We start from the raw sequence: 17344 nt of genomic DNA on the forward strand, positions 1-17344 counted from the left end.
ACTACGTACATGTACATTGTTTATAATTATGCATGCCATAATTATGCATGCCAGCATCGAAGATGTAAGTCAAAGTGGTTAGCTAGTCGATCTGCCCAGGACCATTTAAATTATCATTTCACTTCAGTTCACTCCAAAATCTCAACAAATATAGTAGAATTATACATTTCTAAGGGTGAGTTTTAATTTGAAAGGCAGTAGATACATTAGAGTTATAGAGTTAGTCTACCATTGACGTCAACATAAGTCAGCAATATCCTTCAACGGTTCGCTGGACCGAATTTTGCTGATAACTGCTTTAGAATCTGGGTAGTACTTCTCCACTATGATTGCCAGGGAGTGCCTGTCATGGCTCGGTTGCATCGGCCTGAATGCCATCGCATCTGGATGGCGTATCGAATCGCAATAATTATACCCCTTTGGGTACAAGGGCCGTTTCCCCTTCCCACAAAAGCGAGCAAGGTCATAGTCAATCAGGTACCCATCACGGCCGTCTTTGTCAAACACCAAGTTGTTTTGTCTGATGTCCCCGTGAACGTACTCCTTCTTGTGCAGTTTGTGCAGCATACACAAGATGTTACGGAACTGTGAAAGAGAAACTGGTTCGTGACCCCCATCATAGTACTTGTACTCTATGTATGAAAGCCTTTTGTCCATAGTGAGGAATTTCTCTTTCACCACCACACCAGCAATTTTCATGACGTCAACATTGCTCAACAGTGCTGATTCATGCGTATCGAAGAATTTGACTACTGTCTTGTGACCATCTTCAGTATTCAGATACGTTCTGTTGTTTTCGTTTGCCTTCAGTGGAGTGACTGATATGTCCTTGAATGGTATGGCACATTCCAAAGCATTGTAGAATATAGGCGTCTCTGCTAAGAACTGAATTCCGATGGATAGTGTGGCCAAGAAGGACGGATTGAAAGCCAATACTTCCGTGATAATCGGTACAGCCCAAATTTTTTTGTTGCCTATCAAATAAGCCCACAATGTGGCTGAGAGGGGGGTTCCTGACAGCCCAAGAACTATCATGCATCGATCATCTGAAAGAACTGATTGATTGATGGCAGCATATTTTGCATACAGTGCAGTCTCATTATCAGCGGTATGCATGTCAAACATCTTTAGGTCCGATACAAAGATACTCTCGGCAAAATCGGATTCTGTTATGCGAACACCCAATATATCTGCTGCTTCAGGGTTGCCTGGGTTTTTAGGTCTCGTTCGGACAGGCCCTTGATGAATGATCGTTACGTTAGGACAGGAGCACAGTAGCATATTGAGGCCTGCAGAGAAAATTGCAGAAAAACACAATTCACTTATCCGCAGTGACCTGGTTGAACGGATGCTAAAAGGTACATTTTCCTCATCCTTGCTCGTTCTACAAGCCATTTTGATATGGGCAGAGGCTTTGGTTAGGGATTGTAAGTCCAGTGTGAGCTGTTGCCCTTCAAAATCCACACTCCAAGGAGAAGGAGAAGGAGAAGGAGAAGCGGAAGCTTTCTGGAATTTTAAATAAACGTCATACAGGGACATCGCAAACCAGTGCGTCTGTAGTGGCATCCGCTGGAACACAACATTCTTCGTTTTGGCAGTGTGGCTGATGCTCTCCATATCCCATTTTGGCCCTAAAAGCAGTGTGCATTACAATGGGGATCGTTACATATAATTATTGTCATCCAATTCATACATTGCATGTGTGTATCTGAGTCACTACACAGACGTATATGTGACAGGCTCTGGGAAAAGGGCCTAATTGATATTAGTATTGAGCAATAGCCACATTTATAAAAAAAAATGTCTTGAACTTATAAGCTATCTACAGTCATTCTACTACCTTTACACCGAAGCGCTTTGTCTAATCTTTGAGTGGGTATTTTCTCAATACAAATATTTGATACAGCTTTCGAGTTTCCAACACGCATAACTCAGGCATGAAACGAGGTTATGTGTACACTATGCATATCATTGCTCTATCATCTGGTATAGATTGTGAAAAATCATAGCTTGCGCCAATTAGGCCCTTTTCCCAGAGCCTGTAACATATATGTACTAGTTAATGCACTGTTGCGAGTTGGCCAAGCGGAAGCTCATGTAGCTCGAGAACTTCCGCGAGGCCAATAATATCCATAGAGACGAGCGTAAAACAGTGCATTAACTGGTTTGTAGTTTTTAGCTTCTTGCAGCTACCAATAGCTATCGCTCTAGTATAGAGCTAACTACTAAGTAGAATAGCAACCTTCTACAAACAGATTTTGCTATTACAATGGCCTTCAATGTACTGGTAAGCAAAACTAACCTTTACTCGAGAACAAAGCCTTTGTTTGCAAGATAGCATTGATTCAGTGACAGCAAAAAAATTATTGTCTCATAAATTAGCCGGCCTTTATTACATACACTTGGGATTAGGCCGTCCAACTTTTAGAGGGCAGCTAAAAGATGAGACTAGCAAAGCACAGTAAATGCTACTGCTGAGTCAGCAAAAACGAAAAGCAATTTGGCCTGGAATGTCATTAAAAGGTCATAATTAGTGAAAGTTCAAGTGATGTCCGACCTCCCCTCCTATGGCATTGTTAGCATACATGTAGATTTTCCTTTAAATTTCTGTGCAAAAAACTACGAGTTATACTGTATAGCGCGAAATTTTCGTGGATTTTGTGGGTTAGCAATCCTACACGAAAATTAAGTCCGCAAAAATTGTTCTTTAATTAGAATTATCTGCTATAACGTGCAAAGATTAAAGGCGTGGCTTCCGGTAAGCAGTCATTCCACGAACATTGTGCAACGAAATGCTTTTAGAGGCCATTCCACGAAATATAAGTGCCTCGAAAATTTCGCGCTATGGGCTCAAGGCTTGTACTATACGTTTAGCTTATCGATATCAATGAATATAATTATGCTTATTACTGTTTGACGGTACTGTCACTATAATATTGTAAGAACGATGGCCTATTATTATGCCTCGGTGCACATGCACAAGCGAGGTATACGGTAGTGTGTTTGTGTGTCTGTGTGTGTGTGTGTGTAGACTGCTACAGCTGCTCAAGGATCAATGAAGTGCAAGTAAGAGTTTCTATAGGCTTCTAGTCATGTTTTCTTGGATTTTAATTCGTGGATTTGCAAAATAAAGCTTCGTTCTCGAGTTATGCCTAGTTTTGCTTACTTGGAATGCCATTGCAGCCTTTTCAGAAGAGTCCGTAGCAAAACCTGTTCAAACTTTTGGCATCGATCGTTTTTAACAACAATCCTCGTCGATCATTACCCACTCTTTGAGATTCTGGATTCTGCATGCAGTCAGCAAAATATCATAATCAAGCTATTAGTCGAGCTAGCTATTAGTAGCTTTATGTTATGTAGCTTTGGCACCTCCACCGAGGCATCAGCACCCGCGGTGCTTTCATTCAAGCAAGTGATTGTAAAGGCTGTCTTTCTACATCTTTATTGAAGGCACTTTAAGTGAACTTGTCTATAGTGCAAATACTCACTGTTGCCAACAGAGATTGCTAAGGTCTGGTTCTCGGAGACGGACGGCATATCGGAGATCTCGGAGACGGATGGGGACAGGTCCACTGCAGGATAATAGAAAAGAACGAGTTACGGGCAACCCGTGACATTCAACTGCTGCTATCAACATGGTATCAATTACTAGTACAGCCAGCAAACATCATACACTCATTTCGTATGTGTACAGAGCAACTGCAGGTCTACTTTCCTTGGTTAACTGTGTAGTTATGAAGCAATGATTTTATGACCACACTGTCACAAGTGCGAGTGCTCATGAAGTGTTAATTTACCTACACCACTGCACTGACTTGTTTGTGTAGGCCGCTTAATTTTCTTTTGTTTACGCTCAAATTCTATTTGTTGCTCGAGTTCCTCTCGTTCACACTTAGCTCTCTTCTTGAAGTCTGTGTAGTCGATAATAATAAAGCAATGAGTCACAATAATTATGACTGAGTTGTGAAGTGCTTATGAAGGGAAGTGCTTATAAAGTGTTGAAATTTACCTTTAAAGGTCTTCTCCAATTCTCTTAACTCAGCATTGACATCTTGATGGCGAAGAGACGACATATTTTTCCAAAATACCGTACCCTCGCGAAAATACGCCCACCCTTTTCTGCAAGAAGTCTAGGCTTTATCATAGATAGTGTAATAAAAGGGATTGGAAACGGGATCACGTGGGCTTATCAATGCAATGTAATGAACTTGGGGCCTTGTGGACAATCCAGGCTGCGCGTAACGCAGCTATAAGCGCTAAATTACGTCCGTCCAGAGATACAAAGACAAGGTTTTCTCCTGTTCTAGGACAAAGGTAAAGCACTAAAACTAGTAGCAGTATATTTATTAGAGCCTCTCTTACCATGTAGATACTTATTATTTATTGGGACCTTATTTACCAGTCCTATATCAGAAATTGGCAGCATTTTCAAACTGGAATGACTTTCTGTACCTATATCTTTTTTGTTATACAAGCAATATTAAAGATTGATGATGTTGTTGATAGAGAATTAGGTAAGGAATGAAATGGTGTTGAGTTGGCCCTGCTAAGTACTAAGAAAAGTTCACAACATGGTGATAAAATGACAAATTGACCTAAATTTATGTCCACTTTTCCGTACCTCTCTTTGGCATATAATTTGTCGTGAGTATTTCTAAATGCCTTTATATTATAGTGAGTGCTGTATATTGTGCAATAGACACCTTCATTTGACTGAACAAAGCCTTATTTTGGCAGTAGCTGTGATGTTTAGTCTACATGTATAATTACAAATTGACGTATGTACATGTATATACTGGTCATACGTTATTATGTTACTACCGTCTTGTTTACTTGCCCATGGGTGATATATACTATAGGGTTGGAGAATGAATACCTGGACGACTGGGACACTGGGAAAAATCGGTTTCTAGCCGTAAGGAGCTAAGTGCACTGGCTGCAACAAGATGCTGTAGTGATGCCACAAGGACTGAAGTTCACAGCCAGGTACGTATATATACAATGTGTATTGTAAACCTAAAACTCCCCTCGCCCCTTTGCAGTCAAATCATTCATTGACATGGTAGGAGACTTGTTCATCCTCCCTGATGCAAGTGCTTTTCTGAGTGAGCAAATCGGCTAGAACCCTCTCGAAGTGTTTAACTACATTTCTATTTGATGCACATAATTATTTTTTTTACGTGTGATCAAACAACCATAATTATAATTATGAATCGAATCAACTATATACACTAAGAGTATAAGAGTGTGAGTACACAATATGCTAAAGTGATAGCTATTAAATTGTATTTCCCTTGTAAATCATCCATTCATAGCTACAACTTTGTTGCTCAAAGTCAGTGCAGTTACATGATGCTGGCACTAGCTGCTAAATATCTTGAATCCTTCGTCTTCACAAACAGAGGCTTAGTGGCTTCTCTCGATCTCAGTAGAGTGTTTCTCTGTATTAAAAGGGACAAATATTAAAATGGACAAGCAAGCTAGCTATACAAATGTAGACTGGTATTTTGGACTTATACCTTCGATGCTCATCACTGCTCTTTAGCTCTAGCTCTTATCAAGGTCTCATGTGCTGTCTGTCTGCTCTGTAATCTGTGCTGCCATCCCAAGGTGATGTGAAGAAACTATTATTAGCTTCCGGTGCAGTGAATTAACTTCCTGCGCAGCCTGGACTGGCCGACAATCGCGGTCCGTTTCCAATCCCTCTTACTACACTATCTATGGCTTTATTAGGGGACTGGGCGTTTAATCGCGAAAGGCGAGTTTTCATTCGAACATACGCCCACCCGCGGCCTCAAATCGAGGTTTACACTTGCTCTATGCCAATCTTTATTATGCCTCGAGGCGTAGCCGCACGAGGGATACAGTAAAGCTGACTGTGTGTGTGTGTGTGTCTGTCTGTCTCTGTGTGTGTGTGTATTCCAGCTATAACTGCTCAACGGTTGCAATGCGACGAAAGCTAACAGCTTCTATAGGCTTCTAGCCACGTTCTCTTGGATTTTGATTCGTGGATTAGCAAACTAAAGCTTCTTTCTCGAGTTATGGCTAGTTTGACTCACATTGAAGGCTGTTGCAGTCTCTTCAGAATCTTTCATAGCATCATCTGTCCGCACAAACTTTCTATTCAACATATGAGTTAGCCTTGCACTAAAGCGCTAGCTTTTTGTTAGCTACAATACTCAGAAAATATCTGTTAAAACAGCTAGCTAGCAGTACAGTAGAGTCTAGCCATTTTGTGAAATTGATCTCTTTGGACACACCCTTTAATTATTCCTGTGGATGTAATGCGCATGCGCGCTCATTCCCCAGTGTAAGAAATAATATCCAAGATCCAGATCCAGATCCTCCTGGCAGAATCATCTTTGTCTTGAAGGCCTGGTAAGCCACAAAACACACTACCATATAACAATAATATTATAGATAACAATAATTATGCATGTACACAGGTCTTTTCTTCTTAGATGTTATATATGCTGAACTACAAATCAATTTTCTTCTTTCTTGAGATCCACATAATACAACAATAGATGCATGTAAATAAGTCTTTTCTTCTCAGTGACTTTATATAGATAAGCTAACTTTATATAAAATTCATTATAGAAACTAATATAACTTTTCAGCGAAAGCAAAAGCATGGCAAGAGGCATTAGCACAGCGCCAGCTTGAACACTAGTTAATTTATTGTATTTTCATTGTATGAACATTTTATTGACAATAACAATGTTATAAACTAATGCATGAGTATGATTAAAGCATGACAAGAGAATGAACATGAAGAAGTGGACTCTGACTCTATTCGTTGATGTTAGATGTAGCAGAAACTTCTCAAAGGATGGTAGGTCATACTCCTACAGAGTATGACCTATCATCTGGATCATTATGCCGATTCAGCAAAAAGCTAAAAAGATAAAATTAATGACACACAAAGTATCTACCTTAATTAATTTTGGCAGGCTGCTGAATAAAATGCAATGTGCGCTACAAGTTCTATACCAGACACTTCAGTTGACATTGCCATTAATAATGGGGTAAACGTCTCTGTGCTGAACATAGGTGTACAGTTCTGTACAGAATTCCAAGCTTTTCAATAATTGAAGTTGAACTGAGGCAAGGAACATTTCAGTTTGAACATTTAGATGGATCTGTACGTGTGTATGATGGATTCTTGAGATCAGACCAGAGCTTTCCAGACCCTTCTAGACCGTCTACCACCCCTTTTGCTATCACTATTAAAGACCATTGTTTTGTTGATGTAAGTTGCTTCCCAATTTTATTGTACTGGCGCATACTCAAATACTATATGCTTCTCTTACAGGTTGAAGAGTTTTGTAAAGTTGTGTACGTACGACACCTAAAGGCTTTTGACAAGCTTGGTTTTCTAATCGTATGGGATTGGCTACTTAATGATGGAAACTGTGATGATGATACTGATAGTAGTGTGTGTGACAGAATATCTAGTGAAGAGTTTGCATCCCAAGAAGAAGACACTCAAGAGAGCTGTGTTCCATTTAAATGCATAGGTGTCACTCGTGATACGGAGTATCAGAACATTCTCCGTAAAGTTAAGGATATAATTAAAAGTGCATGGTGAGATTGTTCCAGTGAAGATGAAACCTGAGCCAGAGAATATTGTTGATCCTGAGTGAAGCTTTCTACTTGAACCTTACCTCCTCTGCTGAGAGAGCCGTATTGTCAACGATGACCTGCCTAATACTGTGATCATCTATGACGATGAAGGTACAAGTAGCGACTTCCTTATAATTAATACGTTTTTACACTTTTAATTGCAGATTTCGATGAGTTGCTTTTCTTCAACAAATCTCCACAGATTGTTGGTACGAGCCTCACTGTGGACTACACCATATCCGGGTGTGCTCGAGTTTTATGTGAAGTCAGAGCAAGAACAGATGAATTTGATTGTACATCTGATGTTTGTTTGTTCTGTTAGATGATGTCTTGCATGGGCCAAATATATTGTTCAGTGTTTGCCACATAAGAATGTGTGTGCATTACTATATAGAACTATTATCTCTCCCTCCTCCCCCCCCCCCCCCACACACAGGCTCTCCCCCTACTGGTAGCTTCACTGGACAATGGTACCAAGAGTCAGTCACAAGCAGGAGGTCTATCAATAGGCTTTTTATAACTGTTGTGCCATATTGCCCCAGTCAAATTGTTCCAATATTTGAAGACAGAAAGTTTCGTACAGGTATATGTAAAACACAGTCCATATTTAACTACTCATAACTCATAACAACATGCAGGAGAGATACTCATGATGCATTTCACTTTCAGCTACCCTATTCTTAAGTGTATGCACTAATATATACTATATGCGTTTACATAGCTCCAGCAGATAACAATAGCAATCCTCTATTGTTTCAACTCTCCTGCAGACATCCCACAGTGTAGTGTGGTATTCACTGACCAGCAGTACGAGGTTGACCCTGTATCTGGTGATGTGACTGTGGAGTGAGCCGGAACTGGACCAACTGCTGAAGTCAATGTCAACAAGTTCATGTGTCATCTGCCTGATGGAACGTCTACAGATTGTGAGTTAACCACCACCGCAAACCACCTCACCAAACACTGAGACCTTAGTCTGCATGCATGCCTACACTTACACTAATAATCATAATTGTTTGTAATTATTGTCAAGTTTCCGCACCACTTCCCACGCACGCATGCATCACTTTACATGCCCCTCCCCTACACTCATGCAGGCACCAGTCCATTTATGCTCCCTGGTCTAGCTCCTGGTGACCACATATTCACAGTAAGGCCTCAACAAGTCAGTGACTCTAGCGTGACTCAATGTGAGAGTAGTAGGAGGGGGTTGATAGGTCAATCCATTATCATCAGACTGTAACAACACAATAATCAGTCGTTAGATTCATAGGTAGAAAAACAACAACTAGTTTTTAAATTTAAGAACAAAATAGCATTTCCTAGGCTGTTTTTTTTATTAGCAATGTAGATTTAAATTTAGTGTTATTTTGATATGGTATCTCAATACAAGTCGAGTTTGTGTACAATAAATCATACTGATTGCGCATGCACAATTTTAGCAACCGTTTCTATTTGAATATCTGTGTTTCAATAATTTGTCAACAGACGGGTCATCCCCCGAGTCAACTTCTTCCTTGAAGTGATCGTAGTTCAGCAGTAACTGTTTCCAACTGTCCTTGTAGACTATACTTTGTCGTTCCATGGTGAGCCAAAAAAACATCATGATGCAATTACAATTATGGTATAAAGTTCACAGTTCGCTTATATAATCTCTGATAACTAAAATACTGTTTCAGTTTGAATGTTGTTTGGCTAGATTAGTCTCTTCCCATCTTTATTGGGGAGGGTCTGTCACAGGAAGTGGTGGTGGTGGTGGTGGGGGTGGTGGAGGGGGCGGTGGAGGTGGAGGTGCTGTAGTTGTAGGCGGAGGAGGAGGTGGTGGGGGAGGTGGTGGTGGGGGTGGTGGGGGTACTGTAGTTGTAGGCGGAGGAGGAGGAGGAGGTGGAGGGGGTGGTGGGGGTACTGTAGTTGCAGGCGGAGGTGGTGGCTCACATGCTCCTATGCAGCCTTTATAAAAATCTGCAATGCTGGTTCGATACAGCTGTAGCCGTGACATGCCGAACTGTTTAATAAACTGCTCCTTCAGCGAAGGCTTTCCACGTCGGGAGAGTCTGAACTCTAGAGCCAATTTGACACACTGACCCCGACACTCACGAGACTGTCTTCTCTCACGTACTAGACCACCACCTCCTTCATTGCCTTCCTATACCGTACACATTGCTGATGAGATACCGTCACATTTTAGTAATGTGTGTGCCTGAGCTTACCTCCAGAGGGATGCTTAGGCAGGTACCTACAGCAGTTGCTAGTAGTAGTAGTATTATCAACCTCATTGTAGCAATCCTGGTTTACTTGATTGTGAGTGCATGTTTTGTTTGTTTGTTTTATAGCTACTTCTCTTGGGTGCGAAAATACAATCCTTGGCTGCCACTGTTTTGGATTTGCAATTATCTAGATTGTTGTAATTTTATGTGTCACTGTGCATGTGGATATTAAACTCCTAACAGCTTCGGTGTCGACATCTCACCAGTGGCTTTAAATTTAAAGTGGTGTGCATATATACATGCAGTAAGAGTTTCCTTATAGCTGTGCAAGTGTGTGTCAGTGTATAGTAACTGTGTGTACAGGCTGCATGCTTTGATGGTGTGCATGGAGTGCTCATACTGCTATAGCCTCTAGCTAGCGTGCTTACAAACATTTATTGATCCTTTGGCATGATGTTAATTCTCTAAGTCAATTAATGGTGGCATTCTCATTTGGCTGCAAGTTGACTTGTGTAGGACAACAAGCAATTACTCTTCCTCTGTCAACAATTATGTATCAACAACATTTCTAAAAGATTATTTTCTGTTGCCTAGATACAGCAATCCTGTGGAAAGGCCTTATCTCACAATAATGTTTGGAGGTCAAGAATTGAGTGTCAGGGGTCATAAGCGGTCAGCCCCACCATCATCATGGGGTCAGAGTTTACTGGTTCACGGAACTGGTATGCATGTGTGTGCCAATCCCTTCTATTGTGATAATGTACTCTCGCAGCCTGCTCCCCATGCATTAGGTAGCTTGATGAGTTAGGATTGTACAAATGAAGCTATTGTTTTGTAGCTCTGAAAAGCCTCTCATTATATATGGGCATGCAGTATTGACAGGAGCCCATAAATATAGAGAAGGAGTGTCTAACTTCAGCGTACTATATACTCCAGGTTTACGTTTCTTTATTAAGTGCTTGCAAACTGCAGTGCTGTATTGCGTATAACATGTGTAAGGATTCAACCACTTAGTTTACAACTTTGCTGTTCAACTACAACACCCTCCCCCACCCGTTTAGCCGTCAATGGGTTAATTTCGTGATCCAATTTCATGATTACTGAAAGCTTATAGAAAGATACGTACCTTTCAAATGGTGCAGTCATCAATTGAATGGTAAAAATATTTGGACGTATCATGGTCCAAGGGCGAAAATGACAAATTGTGGCCCCCCAAAAAACATGACATTGGGATCAACAATACTAAAGTTATGCATGGCTGTTGAACTGATGTTCAACTACAACCTTCCTCGTTAATTTATTCAATGGCCATAACTCTCTATTCATGGGCTCCTGATTACAGCATGCATGGGCATAATTATAAGTATGGGAAAGTTGCCTGGAGTAAAACTTAATTTTATTGTGTACAATTGTTCGATTGTGCGATGTGTCTTCTTTGATAGTGTAGTTTGAGCCAAGACTAACTGTATACAGTAATGGATTCAAATTGGCCCACTTACTTGTTATACCTTTCAGTAATAAGCCTTATACTTTCATCTTGGCATGATTCTGGATATTTACAGAAGGTCAATAACTTTTACCTTATAATGAGATGTGTGACAGCCACCACCCATGAACATATAATGCTGTGATGGTTGGCTAGTTCCATATACATACATATGATCATGGCAACCACCCCCACCTTGTCTATCATGCAGGACATGACTTTATACTTCTACCCACATCCTATACTGCACTGGCTGGAGCAGTATAAAATCAGCTCTTATTCCCTCATACTACTATACAGACAAGGAGTTAGTTTCTCAAGAAGCAAGATAAAGTGAGTTTAAAGCTACTATATAGTTGCTACTTCTGTCCTCTGTATAGGTGATGCTTGTTGGGTTACTCACCACGCTAGCCTTGTTAGGTACTGTACCTCGAGGTGAGTCACTATAGCTACCGTGTATAGCGGGTATACTTCGATCTAAAGTTTTGCGGAAAGATAGTTAGAAAGATTTTTCGCGGATTTAATTTTCACGAAATAGCAGCTTTTCTGCAGCATGCATGCATGTGATATTAAATTCGTGGGTATAAATGTTTGCAGTACATGCTTATAATCAGCGAAAACCACTAACACTTTATACCCTCAAAATATGCTCACTTATTTAATATAATTATGCAAATCTAAAATGTGCGTTAATTTGTGTGTGATTTCTGCACAGTGTTTGTTGAATGTCAGTTGGAGTGTTTTAGCGAGTGCGGCACTGCTGCCTTCACTCTGGGTATCAACACTGACATCAGTGACTGCTGTAACAACGGGGGCGGAGCTTTTATTGACCTGCAGAACGAGCAAGTAGGCTGCCAGACATGCATCGACGTAGGGAGTGAGTTGAAATATAATATTCCACATGACTCTCACAACTATTAACTAGGAAAACTACTCGCTCAATTGTATTTTTCAATGATTAGGATGAACCTCTTAATTCTATTCACTCGAATGGCTTCCATTTCTCTCCTGCAGCTCTGGGACCTTCCGTGCAAACTTCCGTCGTCGTTACAGGTAGTGATGCTTCACTGACATGCACTGCGAACAGTATCACGAGTCCCACTAACTTCAACGCAAACCTGCAATGGGTCGGACCTGATGGGTCAGTCCTCAGGCAGATGGATGCAGTCACTTCTCTCGTTTTGGAGCTAACACCTGTTACTGACTTTGGTGATTATGTATGTGTAGCCACTCTGACCTCACCTATGTTTCCTGGAATCACTTCCACAGTGTCGGCTGTTGCCTCCGTCAATGGTAAGCTATAATGGGTATCTAGGGGTGACGTTGCTGGGGTTACTACAACCCCAGCAAACACACTCATGCATGTAAACACAAAAAATGCAGAAAAATGTTGGCTGTGAAAAATAAGAGGTTGGAGCTGCAACTGCACGAGTACAGAGGTGTAGCTATAAAGCAAAGCACTGTGGTTGTAGCAAGCTGAGAAACATGAATTAATACAACCAATGTTATATAATTTTTGCAACTGCTGAACTTCTTTGCTTCTATATAGTTTAGCTGATTTGCTGGAAATGGGTTAATTTACCGAGAACTTATCCAGCTGTCATCATTCTTTCAATATAGGGATGTCTGTATGATTTTGTGCATTGTCATTGACGAAAGCTTTTCAGTTCAATGCTAATTATATAATTATCGCTTTTTTTGACCTGATGGTATATATGTAGTTTGCTCTGTGTGACTACTAATAATTATTACGACATCATACGCAATTAAAAGGGGATGTGGCCTCAAAAATGTTGCAACATGCAAGCGCGCCCTGTTTCACAACCCCACCAATGTAATTTTTCTGGATCCGCCCCTGGGTATATTTTGGATTTTTGTAAACTAGATTCTACATGCATGTGTTATATCCTATCCCCCCCACAGTGTAGTATATCTCTAATGACCCCCTCCGTTCTTATCCTACCCCCCCACAGTGTATAGTATATCTCTAATGACCCCCCCTCTTATCCCACCCCCCACGGTGTAGTATATCTCTAATGACCCTCCTCTCTTATCCCACCCCCCACGGTGTAGTATATCTCTAATGACCCCCCTCTCTTATCCCACCCCCCACGGTGTAGTATGTCTCTAATGACCCCCCTCTCTTATCCCACCCCCCACGGTGTAGTATATCTCTAATGACCCCCCTCTCTTATCCCACCCCCCACGGTGTAGTATGTCTCTAATGACCCCCCTCTCTTATCCCACCCCCCACGGTGTAGTATGTCTCTAATGACCCCCCTCTCTTATCCCACCCCCCACGGTGTAGTATGTCTCTAATGACCATAGTATATATTATCTCTGATGACCCCTCTCTCTTATCCTACCCCCCACAGCTGGCGAAGAGACCAGGGAGACCATCCAGGAACCTATGACACCACCCACGGCTGGTTCCCCCTACTCTCTCACCTGCACTATTAATGTGGCCGGGGCAGACATTGAGTGGACAGGACCCGACGGAAATCCTCTTGTTTCTACTACACGTATTGATGTGGGGGCATCTCAAACTTCCGGCCAGACCACCAACAGTACTGTGACCTTTAACCCCGTTATTACGGGCGACACGGGTCGTTACACGTGTAGAGACGCCAATGGACAAAGTTCAACCACCGTCATAGTCGACAGTGAGTCCTACAATATTGTGGTCATGTGTGCGTGCATGGTTTTTATAGTTCGTTCCCCCAAATTATTGGACCTCTCTTATAATTAGTAGACACAGTTATTCTAAGCTCTAAAACTGACCAATCATATTGCTACGTTGAATAGACTAAATCCTATAAAACTTTGCTGTTAATTATGACAATAATCACTTACCACTATCCGTGTACCCGTGTACTCATGTATCTCTTGTAGTCCCATTGCCACCCATCACCATCTCTGGAGTGGACATGCCACCTGTCATTGGCGAGGACTACAATCCTGTGTGTGAGGCGTCAGTGCCGGAGGGTCTCACGGGAAGCGTCACTGTGACCTGGTTTAACATGAATGGAATGGCCGTTGCCACTACAACTTCGGATACTACAGCCTCTGCAACTTTGCCTCTAATTGGATTTTCAGGATCTGATTTTGGCACTTACAGGTGTATGGTCACGGTTGAATCCACCTCTCTGGCAACACCCATTGGCTCTACCACTACTCTGGAGATCAGCCAAGATAGTGTCATTGTATCTCCCCCTGATCGTATGGCCACCCTACCCCCTCCAACTCTACCCATTGAAGGAACTGATGGCACTGATGCCCCTGCAACTGACCCAATAACGACTAATCCTCCAACAAACCCTCCAATAACGACTAATCCTCCAACAAACCCCCCAATAACGACTAATCCTCCAACAATTCCCCCAATAACGACTAATCCTCCAACGAACCCCCCAATAACGACTAATCCTCCAACAAACCCCCCAATAACGACTAATCCTCCAACGAACCCCCCAATAACGACTAATCCTCCAACGAACCCTCCAATAACGACTAATCCTCCAACGAACCCCCCAACTGACCCTCCAACAAACCCCCCAGTAACTACTCCTCCAACGAACCCCCCAACTGACCCTCCAACGAACCCCCCAACTGACCCCCCTGCAACTAATCCCCCTGCGACTACATCCCCTCCAGTAATGACTGCTCCGCCCACTACTGCCCCGCCCCCTTGTCCTGGCGGCTGTCATCCTGACGCCAGCTGTGTCAACAATGTGTGCACATGTAACAACAATTTCCTTGGCAACGGTATCGACTGCTGCATTCTTGAGACAGAAGTGATAGCAATCGTGGACGCAGGGGTGGGAGCAGGTGAGCTAACCTGTAGTGCAGAGGAGGTTCGACAGGCGCGGTGCAGCTCAAGTAATTAGCCTCTGATTACTCTCAGCAAAAACATACGACGTGGGCGGTGCGTGGGCGGATAATTACAAAGGCTAATTGCCTGCATGAGCTGCACCGCGCCTGTCATACCTCCTCTTCCTGTAGTGTGTGCATGGTAAAGCAGTGTGTGTGCGTGGTTAGCAGTGTGTGTGCATGGTAAAGCAGTGTGTGTGCATGGTTAGCAGTGTGTGTGCGTGGTCTGGTTAGCAGTGTGTGTGCGTGGGTTGTAGCAGCAGCTTAGCCAGATTTGCATTGACCTCAGGCCTTGTTTTTTGCATACAATAATTATTTGTTTTGTGCCTGACCTTTATAGCGTTGTGTTAATTCATCTTTTTACCACTCACCAGATGCTACTAGATCAGGTTCAAGACGACCTGGTCGTTCTGCCAAGCATAGCAGGAGCTCCTCTTCTAGTAGCAGCTCTAGTAGCTCTAGTAGCTCTAGTAGCTCTAGTAGCTCTAGTAGCTCTAGTAGCTCTAGTAGCTCCTCCTCATCCTCATCCTCCTCCTCCTCCTCCGATATTGTCGAAGAGGAGTTACCCACAGTTGGTGAGTATCAGTCGACTAACTACTAACTTTGATCGCCCAATTCCTATTTTAATATAGTGTCTAGTATGTGTTACAGTATAGCATCTTTGAACAGCCCATAGATACAAAGATTCAATTTCAAAGCTCTCATGCAGAACCTTAATTATATTTGTGTCTCCCCACAGACCCGGCCTGTATGGAAGTGTTGACCAACTTTTGTGAGCAATGCCTAGAGAACGGTACCTGTGCTAGTAAGTTAGCAACTGTCAGTGTGTCTCATTTAATTAATACACTCATTATACTACAGGAATCAGATCTCGGAGAAGAGGGAAATCCCGTCGTAAGAGTAAAAGTAGAAGCCACTCTCACTCTCGTTCAAAAACCTCAGGTATGTGTGTACATGTATGCATGATATATAGTAGCAACCATCAACTGTGTGCTCTCATATCCCCTTTCAGACTCCTCCCACTCAGGCTCCCCACTCACAGGCTGTAGAGCCATCCTCGGATAATTGGTCGGCCAGTTAGGACAAGGACTATTCCTAATAAACTGATGAACCCATAAACTCTAGAAAAAATAGAGTAGATATTGAATTATAGTGCCAAATTTTTGTATGACCCTTTCAACTGTGTGCATTGATCATTACTTCTCGGCATGTCTGCCAAGTTTGCCCTGTGAGGTTAAGGTCTGATTAGACCACTGACTATTCAAATGGGAATATGGAGGAGTAAGAGTGGGTGGTTGAAAAGTTGTCATGGTTCCACTGCTGCCCCCATTAACTACACTTAAGCATTGTACTTAACTTCCTACCTGTTGCAGATATACGTTTCCCACAAGCTTTGTGTAAGTACGTACAACTTCCTGGCTTAATTAGTACTCAAATGGAGGTTTTGGGGTGGTTGAATGTAAGTTGTCATAGTTCCACACTAGCATTGTACTATAAGCTTCCACTTATTGCATGTTGCCCACAAGCTTTGTGTAAGTACAACTTCCTGGCTAATTAGTACTCAATGGAGGTTTGAGGGTGGTTGAAATGCACGTTGTCATGGTTCCACTTGCCATTGGTTGTATTGAAATGTTGTCATGGTCCCACGCTAATTATTATTGCCACACAAACTTGTGCAAGTACAGATATCATTTCCTGGCTACTCCAATGAGGTTTAAGAAATGTTGTCATGGTCTCACTTGTATTTGCTAATTATTATTGCCCACAAACTTGTGCAAGCACTGATGTTTAGATCATTTCCTGGCTACTCAATGGAGGTTTTGGTGGTGGTTGAAATGTTGTCATGGTCCCACTGCTCTCCATAAGAGAAATGTGCTAATTGTGGTGCTTGCAAGTACAGGTGAATTTTAGATCATTTCCTGGCGAGGTTTGAGATGGTTTACATGTTGTCACTGGTCGTGGTCCACTGCTCCATGCATAACTATAGTGTACCATGTGTACTTACTATTATTCTGAGCTAGCTTTATATTATTATTGCTTGTATGCATGTACGTACAAGCATTGTGTTTGGCAGCAGCTTGTAACATATGTATATGTACTACAAGCATTGCTGAACACATGTACATATCTCCTGTTACCAGGTCACTGACACCTC

General features: G+C 42.1%; 2 protein-coding genes and 1 long non-coding RNA gene across 5 annotated transcripts; 2 read left to right on the top strand and 1 right to left on the bottom strand.

Moving 5' to 3' along the window:
• Positions 1–132: 132 nt before the first annotated feature.
• Positions 133–4152, bottom strand: LOC135335245 (uncharacterized). 3 transcript variants are annotated; one of them, XM_064530674.1, is made up of 4 exons: positions 4010–4152; positions 3816–3911; positions 3489–3572; positions 133–1631 (listed from the first exon to the last, which is right to left on the bottom strand). In XM_064530674.1, the coding sequence occupies exons 1-4, from the start codon at positions 4071–4073 to the stop codon at positions 238–240; spliced, it is 1638 nt and encodes a 545-aa protein (XP_064386744.1). In that variant the 5' UTR covers positions 4074–4152; the 3' UTR covers positions 133–237. The 3 variants fall into 3 exon arrangements, with proteins under 3 accessions (XP_064386744.1, XP_064386743.1, XP_064386745.1); XM_064530673.1 differs by having other exon boundaries at positions 3798–3911; XM_064530675.1 differs by lacking the exons at positions 3489–3572; positions 3816–3911; positions 4010–4152 and adding an exon at positions 3167–3287.
• A 35-nt stretch (positions 4153–4187) lies between these two features.
• Positions 4188–9007, top strand: LOC135335247 (uncharacterized). Its single transcript, XR_010394470.1, has 8 exons — positions 4188–4314; positions 4860–4986; positions 5043–7252; positions 7316–7737; positions 7791–7919; positions 8063–8209; positions 8397–8552; positions 8724–9007. It is a non-coding gene; the product is annotated as an uncharacterized LOC135335247 (long non-coding RNA).
• A 2531-nt stretch (positions 9008–11538) lies between these two features.
• Positions 11539–16413, top strand: LOC135335241 (mucin-2-like). The gene is made up of 10 exons (XM_064530668.1): positions 11539–11652; positions 11700–11754; positions 12035–12196; positions 12334–12612; positions 13695–13982; positions 14212–15147; positions 15564–15764; positions 15929–15994; positions 16051–16131; positions 16202–16413. Exons 2-10 carry the CDS (start codon positions 11703–11705, stop codon positions 16252–16254), a joined length of 2118 nt encoding a protein of 705 aa, XP_064386738.1. The 5' UTR covers positions 11539–11652; positions 11700–11702; the 3' UTR covers positions 16255–16413.
• The last annotated feature ends 931 nt before the right edge of the window (positions 16414–17344 follow it).

The sequence above is a fragment of the Halichondria panicea genome, chromosome 4 (assembly GCF_963675165.1).
Source record: "Halichondria panicea chromosome 4, odHalPani1.1, whole genome shotgun sequence".
In the NCBI taxonomy this organism is placed as follows: domain Eukaryota; kingdom Metazoa; phylum Porifera; class Demospongiae; order Suberitida; family Halichondriidae; genus Halichondria; species Halichondria panicea.